This window comes from Branchiostoma lanceolatum, chromosome 3 (genome assembly GCF_035083965.1).
Source record: "Branchiostoma lanceolatum isolate klBraLanc5 chromosome 3, klBraLanc5.hap2, whole genome shotgun sequence".
NCBI classification, from domain to species: domain Eukaryota; kingdom Metazoa; phylum Chordata; class Leptocardii; order Amphioxiformes; family Branchiostomatidae; genus Branchiostoma; species Branchiostoma lanceolatum.
Window position 1 is genome coordinate 19,335,861 of NC_089724.1, and position 16,607 is coordinate 19,352,467.

At 41.3% G+C, this 16,607-nt stretch overlaps 1 protein-coding gene across 8 annotated transcripts in view; it reads left to right on the forward strand.

Moving 5' to 3' along the window:
* LOC136430861 (alpha-adducin-like) overlaps positions 1–16,607 on the forward strand; it is a 47,128-nt gene that overhangs the window by 22,458 nt on the left and 8,063 nt on the right. For 6 of the 8 annotated variants that reach the window (XM_066421909.1, XM_066421907.1, XM_066421906.1 and 3 more), the window contains exons 2-9: positions 165–392; positions 9,617–9,759; positions 10,164–10,315; positions 13,914–14,144; positions 14,380–14,523; positions 14,898–14,996; positions 15,423–15,611; positions 16,182–16,460. In XM_066421909.1, the coding sequence (XP_066278006.1) occupies positions 190–392; positions 9,617–9,759; positions 10,164–10,315; positions 13,914–14,144; positions 14,380–14,523; positions 14,898–14,996; positions 15,423–15,611; positions 16,182–16,460 (1,440 nt within the window). In that variant the 5' untranslated portion in view covers positions 165–189. The remainder of the gene's footprint in view (positions 1–164; positions 393–9,616; positions 9,760–10,163; positions 10,316–13,913; positions 14,145–14,379; positions 14,524–14,897; positions 14,997–15,422; positions 15,612–16,181; positions 16,461–16,607) is intronic. The other 2 variants (XM_066421911.1, XM_066421908.1) reach the window with 1 other exon arrangement.

The window sequence follows — 16,607 nt, forward strand, 5'->3', positions numbered from 1 at the left end:
AAGTGAATCAGTCTTAATTATATATAACTAAAGCAAGTGCCCTGATTAAGCACTTGTTTGATGATATTGTTGAAATGCCATTGCTTGAATTTACTTCAAAGTAAGTGAAAGGAAAGTGTAAGTTGAAAGTGAATATTAATGACATGTTTCCTTTGTCTTCGCAGCAGCATAGCTGCGTAGCAGGTCAGGATGGCGGACACGGACGTCGTGTTAAACGGGCCCCCTGATGTGGGAGACGGTAAAGCATCATCTGGTGGAAGCAGCCCTCACCAGTCCCCAGTAGCTGAGACCAAACAGAGCAAAGTGAAGCGACCAGTCGACATTCAGCAAGATGTACACGAGATGGAAAAGCGCAAGAGAGTCTCCCTGATTCTCAACTCACAAGCATTCAGGTAAGTCAAAGTTTGAATCTGGTTTCTTTAATAATTGTTCTATTTACTAAGCTGACTGTCAAGTGTTGACTGTATGTTAATTTGAAGTATCCTAGCTCAGCTTTATCAATAACATGATAATTGTTTTTGAATAGTGCAATATAGATCTAGTATAGCGATTCCAACATGAAACTTGTTATGTTTCGCCAACGAAACATATTGTTATGTTTCGCCAACGAAACATATTGTTTTTGTCAGGTTTCTTCTCCTTCTCCTTCTCCTTCTTCTCCTGTCAAATCTTCAAATCGCTTCTTCTCGGTCGTCCGTCGACCAAATAAGCTGAAATTTGGTATGCAGGTAGAGTACGTGTATACCCCTAGACCCTTTTAAAATTTTTTTGATATAAGTTTTTAAAATGATTTTATGGAGGATTTTTGGTCATTTTCAGACAAAAGTCGCACATGATGGCCTCCAGTGCCGTGGTGTTGAAAGCTGAGCACCTGAAGTTTGGTTTACTTGTGCATTGGATATTTACCCAAAGGACCCCAATATTTTTTTTGCCATACACTACTTCAAAATGATTTATTTTGCAATTTTTTGATGCAATTTTTGGTTATTTTCTGTCGGAGCCAGCAAGAACTAGGTCATACTGTAACATAAGCCCTCCTACACGTCCCCTGATCTGGGACTTAAAACCAAGCAGATGTCAGGGGGTACCTCTTCTAATGGTATTACAGAAAATTATATGTACCTTATGTTACATGGTACGGATTTTATATTTGAGATGTAGGTACCTATAGGAAAGGTGACTACACCTGACAATTACTTATGCTAATGAGGACCTAATTCGCATAATGTATGCATAAAGTTGTATGTCCCTTACCGTAAATGCTGCGGATGTCATCTTTGAGATGTAGGTACCTTTAAGAAAGGCGAACACACCAGGCCATAAATTATGCTAATGAGGACCTCATTTGCATGATTTATGTTTAAACTTGTAATTCCCTTACCGGAAAAGCTGCAGATGTCAGATTTGACATGTACGTACCGTTAGCAAAGGTGATCACACCTGGCCATTAATTATGCTAATGAGGACCTCATTTGCATAATGCATGGATAAACTTGTATTTCCCTTTCCGTGACAGCTGCGGATGTCATCTTAAGATGTAGGTACCATTAGGAAAGGTGAATGCACCTGGCCAAAAATTATGCTAATGAGGACCTCACTTGCATAATTTATGCAGAAACTATTCCCTTACCTTACAAGCTGCAGATGTCATATTTGAGATGTAGGTAGCTTTAGGAAAGGTGCACACGCCTGGCCATGACATATGCTAATGAGGACCTCACTTGCATAATTTATGCATGATGTTGTATTCTCCTTACTGTAAAAGCTGCGGATGTCATCTTGAACATGTAGGTACATGTAGGAAGGTGAAAGCACCTGGACATAACTTATGCTCATGAGGACCTCATTTGCATAAATTATGCAGAAACTTGGATTTGCCCAGGAGTTATGTTGGGACAGCCCACTTCTTGCATGAGGAGTATGGGCGAAACATCCTGAATTTGCTCTTAAAGCAAATGACGGCCAGTGTAGTTTTTGTAAGGTTTCTTCTCCTTCTTCTCCTTCTCCTTCTTCTTCTTCTCCTGTCAAACCTTCAAATCGCTTCTTCTCGGTCGTCCGTCGACCAAATTAGCTGAAATTTGGTATGCAGGTAGAGTACGTGTATACCCCTAGACCCTTTTAAAATTTTTTTGATATAAGTTTTTAAAATGATTTTATGGAGGTTTTTTGGTCATTTTCAGACAAAAGTCGCACATGATGGCCTCCAGTGCCGTGGTGTTGAAACCTGAGGACCTGAAATTTGGTTTAGTTGTGCATTGGATATTTACCCAAAGGACCCCATTATTTTTTTTGGCATACACTACTTCAAAATGATTTATTTTGCAATTTTTTGATGCAATTTTTGGTTATTTTCTGTCGGTGCCAGCAAGAAGTAGGTCATACTGTAACATAAGCCCTCCTACACTGAACCCATGTCTGGGACTTAAAACCAAGCAGATGTCAGGGGGTACCTCTACTAATGGTATTACAGAAAGTTATATGTACCTTATGTTACATGGTACGGATGTTATATTTGAGATGTAGGTACCTATAGGAAAGGTGACTACACCTGACAATTACTTATGCTAATGAGGACCTAATTCGCATAATGTATGCATAAAGTTGTATGTCCCTTACCGTAAATGCTGCGGATGTCATCTTTGAGATGTAGGTACCTTTAGGAAAGGCGAACACACCTGGCCATAAATTATGCTAATGAGGACCCAATTTGCATAATCGATGCATGAAGTTGTATGTCCCTTACCGTAAAAGCTGCGGATGTCATCTTTGAGATGTAGGTACCTTTAGGAAAGGCGAACACACCTGGCCATAAATTATGCTAATGAGGACCTCATTTGCATGATTTATGTTTAAACTTGTAATTCCCTTACCGGAAAAGCTGCAGATGTCAGATTTGACATGTACGTACCGTTAGCAAAGGTGATCACACCTGGCCATGAATTCTGCTAATGAGGACCTCATTTGCATAATTCATGCATAAACTTGTATTTCCCTTACCGTGACAGCTGCGGATGTCATCTTTAAGATGTAGGTACCATTAGGAAAGGTGAATGCACCTGGCCAAAAATTATGACAGCTTAGTGACTGGTACGGTTGCTAAGCGACGTTAATGATCTGAGTCCCAGCAAATAAGGATGGCCTGTTGTGAGTCATGTACCAGGAGGTGCCTTCCAAGTAACTCCAAGGATAGTTGAGAAAAGAAGGGTCAGGATGTGACTCAGAGAATGGTCATCTCAGGGGACGCCCCCTGATGAGGGGAGGAGTTTTTAGCTGGAGAAGCAGAGTGTAGCTGCACCACTCCAGTCAGACCAAGGCAGCAGTAGGGTAGAGAGTTCAGAGAAAGTCTCCTATGCTGCAGGGTTTAGCAAATTCAAGCGTCGTCAGCTAGGAGATCAAGGATAGACAGAGCATGATGGCCAGGGACCAGACACCACCATCAGGACGACAAAAAGGCAGCGTCAAGCCATCAGCAATAGAGCAAGGCTTCTAGTTAATAGTAGGCATCCATTAATCGGGATGGGATAGGGCTGCTTTGAGGTATGTCTCAGTTTTTTCTCAGGGTGGTGTCTGGAGTTGGTAGTCAGGGATCGTTTCTTGTCAGTCCCCTTGTAAAGGTATGTTCATCTAAGATGATAGGGCTTGTTCAATAGGATAAGTCCTGTGATAGACAGGGCAACCAATTCTTCCACGGGGAATCAGTGAGTGGGTCAGACTTTAGAATGGTCTGATTACAACAGAAATTAGCTAACTTTGGAAAACTAAAAGTCATAACTCCTTTCAAGAAACCAGTCTTGTCGAGTAATTTCAATGTCAGCAGATAAGGGACCTAAGGTTGAATACTCAGAGTTGAACGGTGGGACATATCCATATTGGAGCATACGAAGCATACTTTTCCAAGTGGTCAGCAGTTTTTTCCCTAGCCGACCTCATGGTCCGATGACAGTAATTTCATAATGTTAGTATTCTTGGATTAGGGGAAGATGTAAGAGAAATCTTCAACTGACTTGGATAATCAAATAGTAGAAGCCCATACAAGATCATGCAGAGGGGTAGGAATGAGTATCATGCATACAGTACATAAAGCGACTTATCAGTACGATCTGTAAGGATATGTCAGAAAAGAAATAACTAATTTACCTGTTTGGAATGGAGGAAACAGGAATTTAGGACAACAAACTGTACTAGACCTCCATAGAGATTTCAGAATAATATGGGAAGACACGGTCTCGCTAAAAGATATTGAACAGACAGGACAAAGGGTCTACATTAAAATGTTAACATGGCAGGGAAAGATTCTGGCCTACAGTACATAGAAGTGTTGAAGCAGGGGTTTTCATGACCAAGTATGGTAAACTGGTTGAAATCGCTACAGCCTAGAGCAGCAACTTACAGGTAGATAGGCGGGGGAAAAAAAAAAAAAAAAAAAAAATTCGTAACTGGTTACAATTCTTGCACATCGCTTGAAATGATATGTGTAGCTGTCATCAGAGACTGTACATGTATGCCAATTACTGAGTGTTGCAACAAAAATGCACATGTATAAAGGACTCCCTCTGGTAGTGGGGACAAGTTATCATGCGGGCTACGTAATCATCATCCAGGCAGACAGGCAGTGCCTCTTTGGGAAAAGGAACAGCTTTATGGCAGTCCTGTGGAAAGTTTTCGAAGTAGGCCTAAGGTTACCGGGGTTCACTGTCACGTCAAGGACATTTAGGCATACTGAAGTAAACGTCAGGTTCAGGGGTAACACCAGGAGACCTTATCAGCTTAGAATCAATTAATCTCGATCAATCAAACCTTACAAAGACTTGACTAAACATCAAGAGTTTCAAGACTAAGCTATACCGTTGCTTAACAATACCAAAAGCAAAGAGTTGATAGGCTGACACTGCACCTTTTTCAGATAGTCCATCTATATGGATATTAAATTGCATGATACTGTATTACAGGAGACAAAGTGTACATCAAGGGTACATATACTGATATAGAGGCAGATTAAAGTGTAGGGGGATCACTTGTACCAGAATGCCTTCTAGTGTCTGCCATAGTCTAAATCGCCGGACAATCGCCTTTGGCACTAAAAGAGAAGAAATCAAACCCCGCATTAGTACCGTAGATATAGAAACTTAAGGTAGACTAGCAATATAGTATGATCTTGTATTACATGTATGCTCTATGTCTAACTTTACATTTGTACTTCGACACTGCTGTCAACATGCAATTAGCCTATGGGCAGGAATTTGCAATAAAACTTAATATACTATCTTCAAATAAATAGCACAGTTATCAGACTTCTGTAGGAAGGGTTTGCAGCACAAATAACGTCATACAAGAACCAGCAATTTAAGGGCCAACCGCTTGGAAGGGTAACAAGAACAAGTTCAACAGTTTACTACTAGGAAGGGACAGTGACATAAGACGGACGAAAACAAGTTTTAAAGGTACTGATGGCATAAGGGGGTCATATTACAACATTGAATTTCCTAGAAGAAAGGTTTGGGCTATCAGTATTAAGCATTACAAGAGGGAGAACCATATCATGCATGCATTAGGTGCATCAAGTATGAAGACTTGCACTAGATAGGGGACAGCATCAAGGGACCTCAGAGACGGATTCAGTAAATGACAGTCAGATCTTTGAATCCAGTGAAGGACAGACAAGGTAACTTTAGACAGTTATGGTAAAGGGTCAAAACTTGGTGCCTGCAGGAGACTTTCACACACTAAGAAAGGTTTAAGGCCATTAGAAGCTTTGCCTGAAACGCAACGCAAGACGGATATAAGTTACAAGCGGGGAGGATTTAAAATATCTGCAGGAATTTTTGGGAGCAGGTACAGCTAGAGCTATTATGATAGGTTCCCAGTGAGTAATAGCGAAAAAGAACTGGGGAGTGGCTAAGAGTAAGAAAGTGTGTCAATTTGTAGGTTGGAGTGGTACTTGGTCTCAAGAATCTATCCAAGGGGACTAGGTATATAAGGGCGTGGCAAGTACATGGGGCAAGGACAAGGATCTTGTGTTTGGGGGGAAGGTATCAAGTGCCTTGATACCTTGTGGGCGAGATTTGTGCAAGGAGTCAGCACAAAGCCCCCCATTTCACAAGATAAGCAGACCAGAGAGATGGAAATTGGTAGCATTGAAGACCTTGTGCCTTGCCCCCATATTTCTGCCACAAAGAACAGTGTGTTGTGTGTTTCTTGTGTCTCAATGATTCTTATTAGTAAGGGATAGGTGAAGCTGGGCGAACGATAATTAATGACAGCTTAGTGACTGGTACGGTTGCTAAGCGACGTTAATGATCTGAGTCCCAGCAAATAAGGATGGCCTGTTGTGAGTCATGTACCAGGAGGTGCCTTCCAAGTAACTCCGAGGATAGTTGAGAAAAGAAGGGTCAGGATGTGACTCAGAGAATGGTCATCTCAGGGGACGCCCCCTGATGAGGGGAGGAGTTTTTAGCTGGAGAAGCAGAGTGTAGCTGCACCACTCCAGTCAGACCAAGGCAGCAGTAGGGTAGAGAGTTCAGAGAAAGTCTCCTATGCTGCAGGGTTTAGCAAATTCCCCAGTCCCACCCACCCTCAGAAAGGAAGGCTTTTGATGTATATGTATGTAGTATTTGACATTGAACACGTTAAGGAATTGGAGACTGGACAATGATGATTTAGGTCAGTTACAAGTCAGGATGAGTTAAACATCTGCTGGACAGAGCCTTGGTTTAACCGACCAGCCCGACATTGGCTAAAACAATTGGCAAACCAGGGTAAAACAGGTCGCCAGCTCGCAGCATGACTTGCTTATTAGAGAGGAGGGACCTTGTTTTAGACTGATGTATAAGATTGTATAAGATACGAGAACAATTCAATGTATCTTTGTAACACGAACAGAGATTTCGACATGTTATTTATGTAATGGAATTCGGCACATTTGGCAACGTTTGTCACTGCGAGTGGACTACATGTATTTTACAGTTAAGGTCTGTATTTTGAAAGTACAAGCAAGGTCCCCAAAAAGAAAGTGTTTGAGAATTATTAATAAACTGGGAATGGGTACAATGGTCACTCAATGCTACCAGGTGTTATGATGAAAGGAACCTTTCCTTGAGTTGGAAGTAAAAAGGGAGACAGAGTGCTCCAAGAGATGCTGGGGTGCCCCAAGATGTTGGAGGCAGAGAGCTCCAGTTGCCTGTGAGAAAGCGAGAGTGCTTCACAGAAGAGTCCCAGGATAGGGGCCGCATACCTAATACCGGGATGTCCTCTTGATTTAGAAGGGGCTTCCCATGGCACTTTCTTAGTACGCTAAGATTGACGCCCGCGGAGTGAAGATTCTGGGACTGGTAACCATAGACCCTGTGCGATGGGCGGTTACCTGAGTTTTGAGGACCTAAGAGGAGGTTAGGTCAGAGTATATATGGAAAGTTTGGATTGGTCTGGAGTGTGATGAGTGTGGGGCGAGATTTGTGCAAGGAGTCAGCACAAAGCCCCCCATTTCACAAGATAAGCAGACCAGAGAGATGGAAATTGGTAGCATTGAAGACCTTGTGCCTTGCCCCCATATTTCTGCCACAAAGAACAGTGTGTTGTGTGTTTCTTGTGTCTCAATGATTCTTATTAGTAAGGGATAGGTGAAGCTGGGCGAACGATAATTAATGCTAATGAGGACCTCACTTGCATAATTTATGCTGAAACTTGTATTTCCCTTACCATACAAGCTGCAGATGTCATATTTGAGATGTAGGTAGCTTTAGGAAAGGTGCACACGCCTGGCCATGACATATGCTAATGGGGACCTCACTTGCATAATTTATGCATGATGTTGTATTCCCCTTACTGTAAAAGCTGTGGATGTCATCTTGTACATGTAGGTACATGTAGGAAAGGTGAAAGCACCTGGACATAACTTATGCTCATGAGGACCTCATTTGCATAAATTATGCAGAAACTTGGATTTGCCCAGGAGTTATTTTGGGACAGCCCACTTCTTGCATGAGGAGTATGGGCGAAACATCCTGAATTTGCTCTTAAAGCAAATGACGGCCAGTCTAGTTTCAAACATACATTTTTAGTACAGCTGAAATTCCAAGTTCTTAGTCATTCAAAGTAGGTCTGCGATTTTGTAAGTAGAAATAAAATAATTGATTCATTTAGACAATTTTGTACATACTGATAGAATTGATCATGAGATACTTTGTAAAAGAGAATAGTCATCACTCATCAGAAAAAAAACTGATGACCTTAACAGGGACACACATATACAAAACTCCTGCATTTAGTGGTGGCTGAAACTTCCTAAAATGTCTGCAACCAACGGACAGGTTGTTAGTGAACTTTGCCATGTGTAAGGACAGGGTAATGTATTCCTTGTTGATACATCCTTTGTATTCCTGAATTGGTGTTGACAAGTTTGATGTGTCTGCAAACTTTCTGCAGAAAGTAAATATCTTCTGTCAAACATGAGAAAGAAAAGGCGACATGCTTCTTTTCATTCGGGGTTGTCTGTTGGTTGCAAATGAACACCATGTTAAAGTACACCTGTCCTTAGATTTATACCTATTTACATTCCATAGATGACTTTTTCGTTTATGTTGGTGAAATGAAATGTAAATGTATAGTCATGCTAGTAAGCCTATGAGTTCAACCCTCATGTATGTCACAGTTTTGTGATGTATCCTCTGTCTTACATGTTTTTCTTGCAGTATAGTCTGTTATGATAGATTCTGGTGGACTTGGCAAATGATACACCTGAACTTTGTTGCATTATTTTTATAAAGAACTATGAAGCGTTGTTCACAGCATTTGTCTCAATCCAAGGGGTCTGTATGACCTTTTCTTAGCAAACATACTCCCACCCTCGCCAAACATTGGAGTGCAGCATGGCTTGCCTGTAGACTTAAGCGTAGGGTGCAAAAAGCATACAGGTGTTCTTCTGAATGTAATAAATGCAGAAATTGGCAAAGAGTCAAAGGCAGGACACAAGAGAAGTTTTGGGTTCATGTACATGCATACCAGCCCCCTTATTAAGTCATTCTTCCATTAACATATGTGTCCCGAGGCAGGAACATTGTTTCTGTGGAATGTTTAAATTTAAGTGAACAACATATTCAGTTGTCAATAATGATAAAGAAAATATTGGTGTGTTGTACAAAGTATATGACAAAAAGGATTATTTACTACTTGTTGCTAGGTTGGTATATGACAACATCACCTCTAGATTTTACAAATTCTGGAGTTAGCTTGGCTACACTCTTGGCTGCAGTATTTGCCATATGAAATAAAAAAAGTTACTAAATGAAAAAAGTTATAAGTAGCATGGAAAAAAGACTTGCAATTTCAACTGATTTCTACATGTAACACAGGAGATGGATTATACTGATCTTCAGTCGCTAAGACAAATTGACAACTTTGCATATAGATGATAAAGAAAGTGTTTTTTTCCTGATTTATATTTCCTTAGTCAGTATTGGATGTTTGCCATTGGATCTTGATGTAAAACCAAGATGAAACGTACTGACATAGATTGTGTATTTATCAGATGTAGTTTCTGCCAAGGTTTTGTGCTAATGATTCTTTATCATAATCTCTTCATTTCATTTCATTGTTATCATTATCATGTTTATTAAAACAGAGAGGAGCTGGAAGAAATAATTGAGTCTCAGATCAAGTCAGGCCCTCATCCGGCCAGCCTGATTGCCCTGCAGCAGATCAGTGAGCTCATCCTCCCCCAGGCCAGGGTGCCCGGTTCTGTACTGTCTGGTGGGGGAATGAGAGGTACGAAGGCTTCACATGTACTGTAGATACATTCAAGTTCCCGGTGGTTTCATGTTTGTAGTTTTCTCAGTAACCTCTTTACAGCGAATTTACAAGAAGCAAAAATGTTCATTCTGTATTCTGCCCTTTGTTTGAAATTAAAATGGTGATTAAATCCATAGTAACTGTATCACAGTGTGGCCCAGGGCTATGAAACAGGGATGGGCACCGCCCTATACACCTTATGGTGTGGGAGAATTTAAAAAAAGAAAAAAACTGTAAAAGTTGCTTGTGTGTTTCTTAGTTGAGACCTTGTTAATCATAAGGCTGTTTGTCAAAAGTTGCGCTGCTCACAAACCTGTAATGACAAATGAGTGTACTTTTATTGCAAGTAGAACCAACAAGTTTACCTTGAATCCCTTTAGCCACAGGAATCCTAATCCCCATCAACGACCTGCGTGGCGTGGATGCCATGAGCTACAGCAAGGGGGAGAAACTCCTGCGATGCAAGCTGGCCTCCCTGTACCGGCTGGTGGACATGCATGGATGGACCAACCTCATATACAACCACATCACGGTGAGGGGGTTATTGTCAGTAAACATGTCGATGTCATACTGATGTGTATGTTTAAGTATACAGAAACGACTTCAGTTGTCTAGTAGACCCAATTGTTGTCTTTCGATCGGCAAGGATGGTCTACCATGTTTACATCCAGGCGATGATTTGCTGCAATTAAAGAAGCTGTAGTGGTACATCATCAACATGTATCAAAATGAGAAAATATGTCATGATTGTCATCAAACCACCAAAAATAATTGAGCATCTTCATCTGAGTCATTCTTTGGCCCAAAGGCAGTCCTGCCTGTTGTTAGCATGAGTGTGCATCCATTATATGTATCTGGCAACCTTAATTGGGACTAGTTGTGTCTGTTGATTTACAAGTCCCCTCTAAGCCCTGTTTGTATTTGTAGACAGGTTGTTGCCATATGGTCATGGCACTTTCAATCACATGTGGATTGTTGGAAGGCACCCAAATAATCTACTTCTTGTACAATTTACTCTGGAATGGGCATTCTTATCAAAGGACCAGAAAATCATGTAACTCACAATTGTTAGCATGGTCTGTAGTGAGAATATGTTAACCTGTAACCTCCAGACTGATTCCATCATCACACAAGACAAGGATAACTTGTAGTTGTGCAAAAGAAAAAGAAAAAACTTACATACTGGTGTTCAGATTGTTGGGTAATATTTTCTGTGGGCAATATGATAAGAGTGGTTTCAGTGAGGTGATAATCACTCCAGCACAAAGACAGCCAAGCCTGACATGTCAGGTGCCCTTATATCTGCCAGGCACATGGTGTGGTGAACATCACATGGCTCTCATTACTCCCAACCCTGATCCTCAGTTTTGGTTCAAAACATGTAAGTAAACTGTATTTCCTGTAAGCCTCCCTCCTGCAAGGTGTGTTGACATGTTTGATAGGGGAGATTACCAAACACATGCTTCTGCTTGTTTCATGGGTGATGCCCTGTCCATCTACTAGAGCAGATCAAGCATGGTGTCAGTAAGAGCATGTTGTCATTCCTGTTTCTTCGGTTTTAGAACTTTCTACTTAGTGTTCTAAACAAAATATATCAACATTTACTGAGGGCTAAATGGATACCTCTAACTTGTAACTTGTTAAGCATGGAAAGGCTACCAGGTACAGCTGTTCAAAAGATTTTTCCTCACACTGTCACAGATGAAGATGATCTATTGCACATGATGTATCAAAATAGTCAGCCTGAAAAAGAAGAATTGCGCAACATTTGTTTCCAAACTATCATGTAGTCATTTCACATCCCATACCAATTCAGGATGTAATTAAAAAATGGTGGGAGCCCTGGAATAAAGTAGCTACCCATAAATCAACAACAAAACATCCTCCTCCATATTTACCTGTAACCCTAGAAAGGATGTGGTGTTGATAGTTCCTGGAGTCCTTGGCTAGTTGCCATACAAGATTATACAGCCAACATTCCCTTGCTCTGATAATTCATTCAACACAGAGCAGCCATAAATTAAGTTGAAGAAAATATACAGGTTTTAATGGTGTTGATACGCAAAATGTCAAAAGGCTATATGACAAACAATATTTAAATGTAGAAAGGCATGTGTGATATTGGTATGTAAGATTCATTGTGCAGGGAAGGCATGCCTGGCCATAAACTGTGAAGTCTGTTCTTGCTTGAAAGGTGTATCTGTGCTCCCTATACCTTCCTCTCAGCAGAGACCGATGCCTTCAAGTATTGAACAGAACAAGATGTGCTCTCTGGAAATGAGAAGTCAGAATTTTCATTACACACTTCATTACACAGCTAACAGCCAGGATGGAATTCGGAATTCTACCATTTCCCAAGGGTGGCCTCTGCAATATCAGGCACTTTTGCTCGGGGTCTTTCTCTTTACCTGTGGGATGTTTTAATTGGCACAGCTGCAGATTGAAAACTGTCCCACAGATGGTAGAAAGGAGTATCCAATGCATGAGAAGTGTGTGCTTTTGTACCTTTAGTTGAAATGTTACAGGTGGATTCTTGTACTAGAAATGTAAAAATTTTGCAAACAGTGATGATTAGGAAGGAGCATTTTGATCCATGTACCATACACCACTACACTTCCGTATAAGGATGAAGTGAAATTTGCATATACATGAAGTTACCATAGCAACACTTGTCATTGATTTAGATTTGATTTTCTAGTGGTGGTATTTGTAACTGCTATTGTAGTTGTTAAATTCTGGAACATTTTTCCAGCGATCATGTAAAGTACATGTGAATAAGCATCTTAGTGGGTCGTCAGTCTGTCTGCTTTTTCTTCATTTTAAACCTAGAAACAGTGATCTGGAGATTATCTGGCATCTAATCCAGTGTTACCTGGGGCCATGTTGTCTTGATCCTCTATTATCCTGACCTAATTCCTGTGTAATTGGGCAAGGTAGAGACCTCCTTCAGTTCCCATCATGCCATCTGGAGTTTGTCCTACAGGCAGGTTTGGTTCAACTCATGCAGCAGAGTGGAAAACAAATACAATTGGGGAGGAAAATAAGCATGACAGAGACGCTCGTTACTGATACTATAGTGATAGCCTAGAGGAAAGGTGTTGACTGTCCTAACAACCCTTGACTGTCTCTGAATGTCAGGGAAAGTAGACAAATTTACATAGGTTTGTCAACCTTTTTCAAGGCTACTGGTAATGAAGGTGAACACTGATACCTCTGAAAAAAAAGCTGTAGCTAGTAGTGACTTATGCAGAATTTGGTGTCTGCAGGTTTCTTTTAGCATACCTTGCTGTGAAAATATCCAAGGGAAGGTGAAAGAAGCAGGCACTTAAGGCAGCCCAACCAAATGTAGGACACTGTTAAAACACTGTTTGATCAATCTCAGTGCTTAATGCATGGCATAAATCACAATGTCACACAAATATGCAAAACGCTAAGTACACCATAGATTAGGTACATTGGTCACCAGTCAGAAATGTACAAAGGTGAAGGCCTGATTTCACCTTGCAACTATTCCACTGTGGCATGTAGACCTGCTGGACACTGTGGTCTCTTAGCAGTCACTGGTTTCATGATTTATTACATGTACTAATATAACATCCCTTTAGGGACTATATATTTCAATCTGGAAGAATGATCTCAGCAATTGTGAGTGCCTAAAGGCTGACTTTGTCATAAGGAATTTCCAACTCCCTGCCCATGAGTAACATCTCTTGGCTGACATTCAAACCATGTCTAGACTGGCACTAATACATTTAACAACAGTTAGGCATATATTCAGACTTGATAGGTATGCTGCTGTTCAACTGGTAAATGTATGTAACTTTTGCCTAACTAAGTAAGGCCCAAACTTGCAAAGGATTGCAATACCTATTAAGTAGCTTGGTGTTCAATATGTAATCTTCATTAACACAGGATCACCTTCATGTCAGGAAAACTGGCAAAAATCATTTACCTGTTAGTGTTACTTCCATTATCTAGCTTCAGATGGTCCCTGTCTATGTTTACATGTCATCACTGAGATCTTTTCATACTACATGTACATTATTTACATTTGTATATGCCATTTTCATAAAAAGTGAAGACATGCCAAACCGCTGACATTAGCTTGTGCCTCCCCTGTGCCTGCCCAGGTTCGCATCAACCAGGAGAAGGAACACTTCCTCATCAACCCTTATGGGATGATGTACAATGAGCTGACCGCCGCCTCTCTGGTCAAGGTGGACATGCAGGGCCAGGTCGTTGACCCTGGCATCACTACCTTTGGCATCAACCAGGGTGGCTTCATGTTGCATAGCGCTGTGCATCAGTTCCGCCCTGACTGCAGATGTGTCCTGCACCTGTACAACGAAGCCGTGTCTGCAGTAAGTCTGCATCTACAGTCTCCACATTATACACACTTCCGTTAACTCCAGTTCTTTCAGTTTCCTTTTTGTTTTGTTTGTAATCCTTTTTTTCTGTACCGAAAGATAAGTCAGTTTTCCTCTTGCCATTACTGATTATCAACATGAAACATCATCATCAACCTTTGACCCTGGGACGAAGCAAAGGGAGAAGGCAAAAAGTAAAAGGCTATTTGTGTGTATTTCTTGCCTTCAGGTTTCCGCCACCAAGCAGGGCTTGATGCCGATCTCCCACGAGGCCCTGTTGATCGGAGAGGTTTCCTACTACGACTACCGTGGCGTTCCAGTCGACCAGAATGAAAGAGACACCATCGCTAGGAGCCTGGGACCAAAGAACAAGGTAAGATGGGACTCCCTCTTCAAGGAAAGGTTCATCTGGTTTTGTACTTTAGTTGTGTTATATGTGTGACCCGTGCCCTAAAAAATTCATCATGTAGGCATCATACCAGTAATTTAGATAATCGTTACTCCAGAAAATAAATGAAAGTGGCAGAATGTCCACTTAGCGGCCCAGAAGAGTAATGGTCATTGCAGACCCATTCCAGGTTATAGCTTACGGGCCAAATTGCGATTTTGCATGATTACACTAGCCAGTTTGTACTACATTCATAACGTGTCTCGTTTGTAAAGAAAATGATCTATGTAGTTGGCATCATGTGCAGTGAATATGTTCCACTTACAGTGTGTAACATGACAATGTGTGTTGCATTACAGGTGCTGATACTGAGAAACCATGGAGTACTGGTGTGTGCAGCGACGATAGAGGAAGCCTGGTACCTTGCATACAACACTGTGAAGGCTTGTGAGATACAGGTATGAAGAAAAGACTACTATCATTACTTTCACTCATGCTTTTGGATGGCAATTCAGTATGCAACACACAAGTAGTAATGATATATATTCCTGTGTTTCCCATTTGTTTTATTTCATGTTTCTCTGGGCCCCCTTGGAAATCAGCTTATGGCTGAAGGGGCCACCCAGATGTTTAAAGATTGAAATAATAAATTAATTAATGATATGTACTAGCTGCTTTTTCCTTTTGAAATATCTGTTTTGGAAATGAAGGTGTTGAAGTACGTATGGTGTGGGAAGCTCCTTTGTACATATTCTATCCTGTGGCAGATATTTTCTGTGCACTTGCAAATAGAAAGGCCATAAAGGTGCACAGGTGAAACCTAAATTTTGAAACTGATAGCATTTCCCTAAGTTACGACCATGTTTTTGTTGCCGCTGCTGTAGTTGAAGGCGATGCCTGCGGGGCTGGATAACCTGATTGTTCTGGACCGTTCGGCACTGCGGGAGGAGTCCAAGGAGGAGCAGAAGGGCGGGGGAGACACGGCACACTACAAGGCCACTGAAGAGAAGCATTACAAGTGGAAAAAGGGAGAGCTAGAGTTTGAGGCACTAATGAGACAGATGGACAATTCGGTAAGCACCAAAAACACAACATATGAAGCAAGAGAGTAGCTGATTTGTGATGCATTTGACATTTACAATGGATTATCAAATCTGTCAATAGTGATCAGTATAGGCACTTGGTCACCAGTGCAGGTTTGATTGTACATATCATATTCAGCCAATATTTTGCTCTGGAAGTTGCTGAACAATCAGCAATATTTTGCTTGTACCTTGAAAAGTTGTTAAGGCACGTAGTAAGAAAGGAACTATAAGATAGTTTTCTCACTGCAATTTTACCCATGATATATTCCAAATGTACATATGGGTAGCTAAAGGTCAAAGCCTTTTAAAAGTCTTGGAAGAGTGCTGTCAAAATTCAAGTTTAGATTGTATTACATAGCAGTTTTTAGAATAGTCACTTGTTCCACTGCTAACTTGCTCTGTCTGTAACCTTTTTCAAAACATACATTTGTAGTTTCATGTTGAAATTAGTTCTCGACCAAAAACTTGCAAATAAACTCTCTCAATTAGTTACAAGCAAGCCAAACATCCTCCTTGTTGATGAAGTGCCTTACAAATGTCCTTGTCTGGTGTTTCCAGGGCTACAAGACTGGGTACATCTACCACCAGCCGGTGGTGCGCCACCTGCCCGGGACAGGCAAGAGCAATGATGAGGTCGCCATTCCTCCGTCGGCCTCGGGATTCACGGAAACAGCAGGGCACGACGACGACTTGGGCTTCCTCTCGCCGGCACGTCGAGCCATGGACCGGAAACAGGGCGAAAAGACCAAGTGGCTGCACTCCCCAAACGTGTACACCAAGGTGCAGGTGCAGGTGGATCAGAACGGAGATGGAGAGGAACCAAAAACAGTGACCAGGGTATGTTCCTGAATGAAAGGCATGTTGTGAACTATCTACAGTGTGCCTGTATGATTCTCTGAAAGTATCACAAGTCCACCCATAATCAGGTATTTGCCTGCCTGTTTTTTTTTCTTTGTTGTAGCTGTAAAGCATCAACATGTTGGG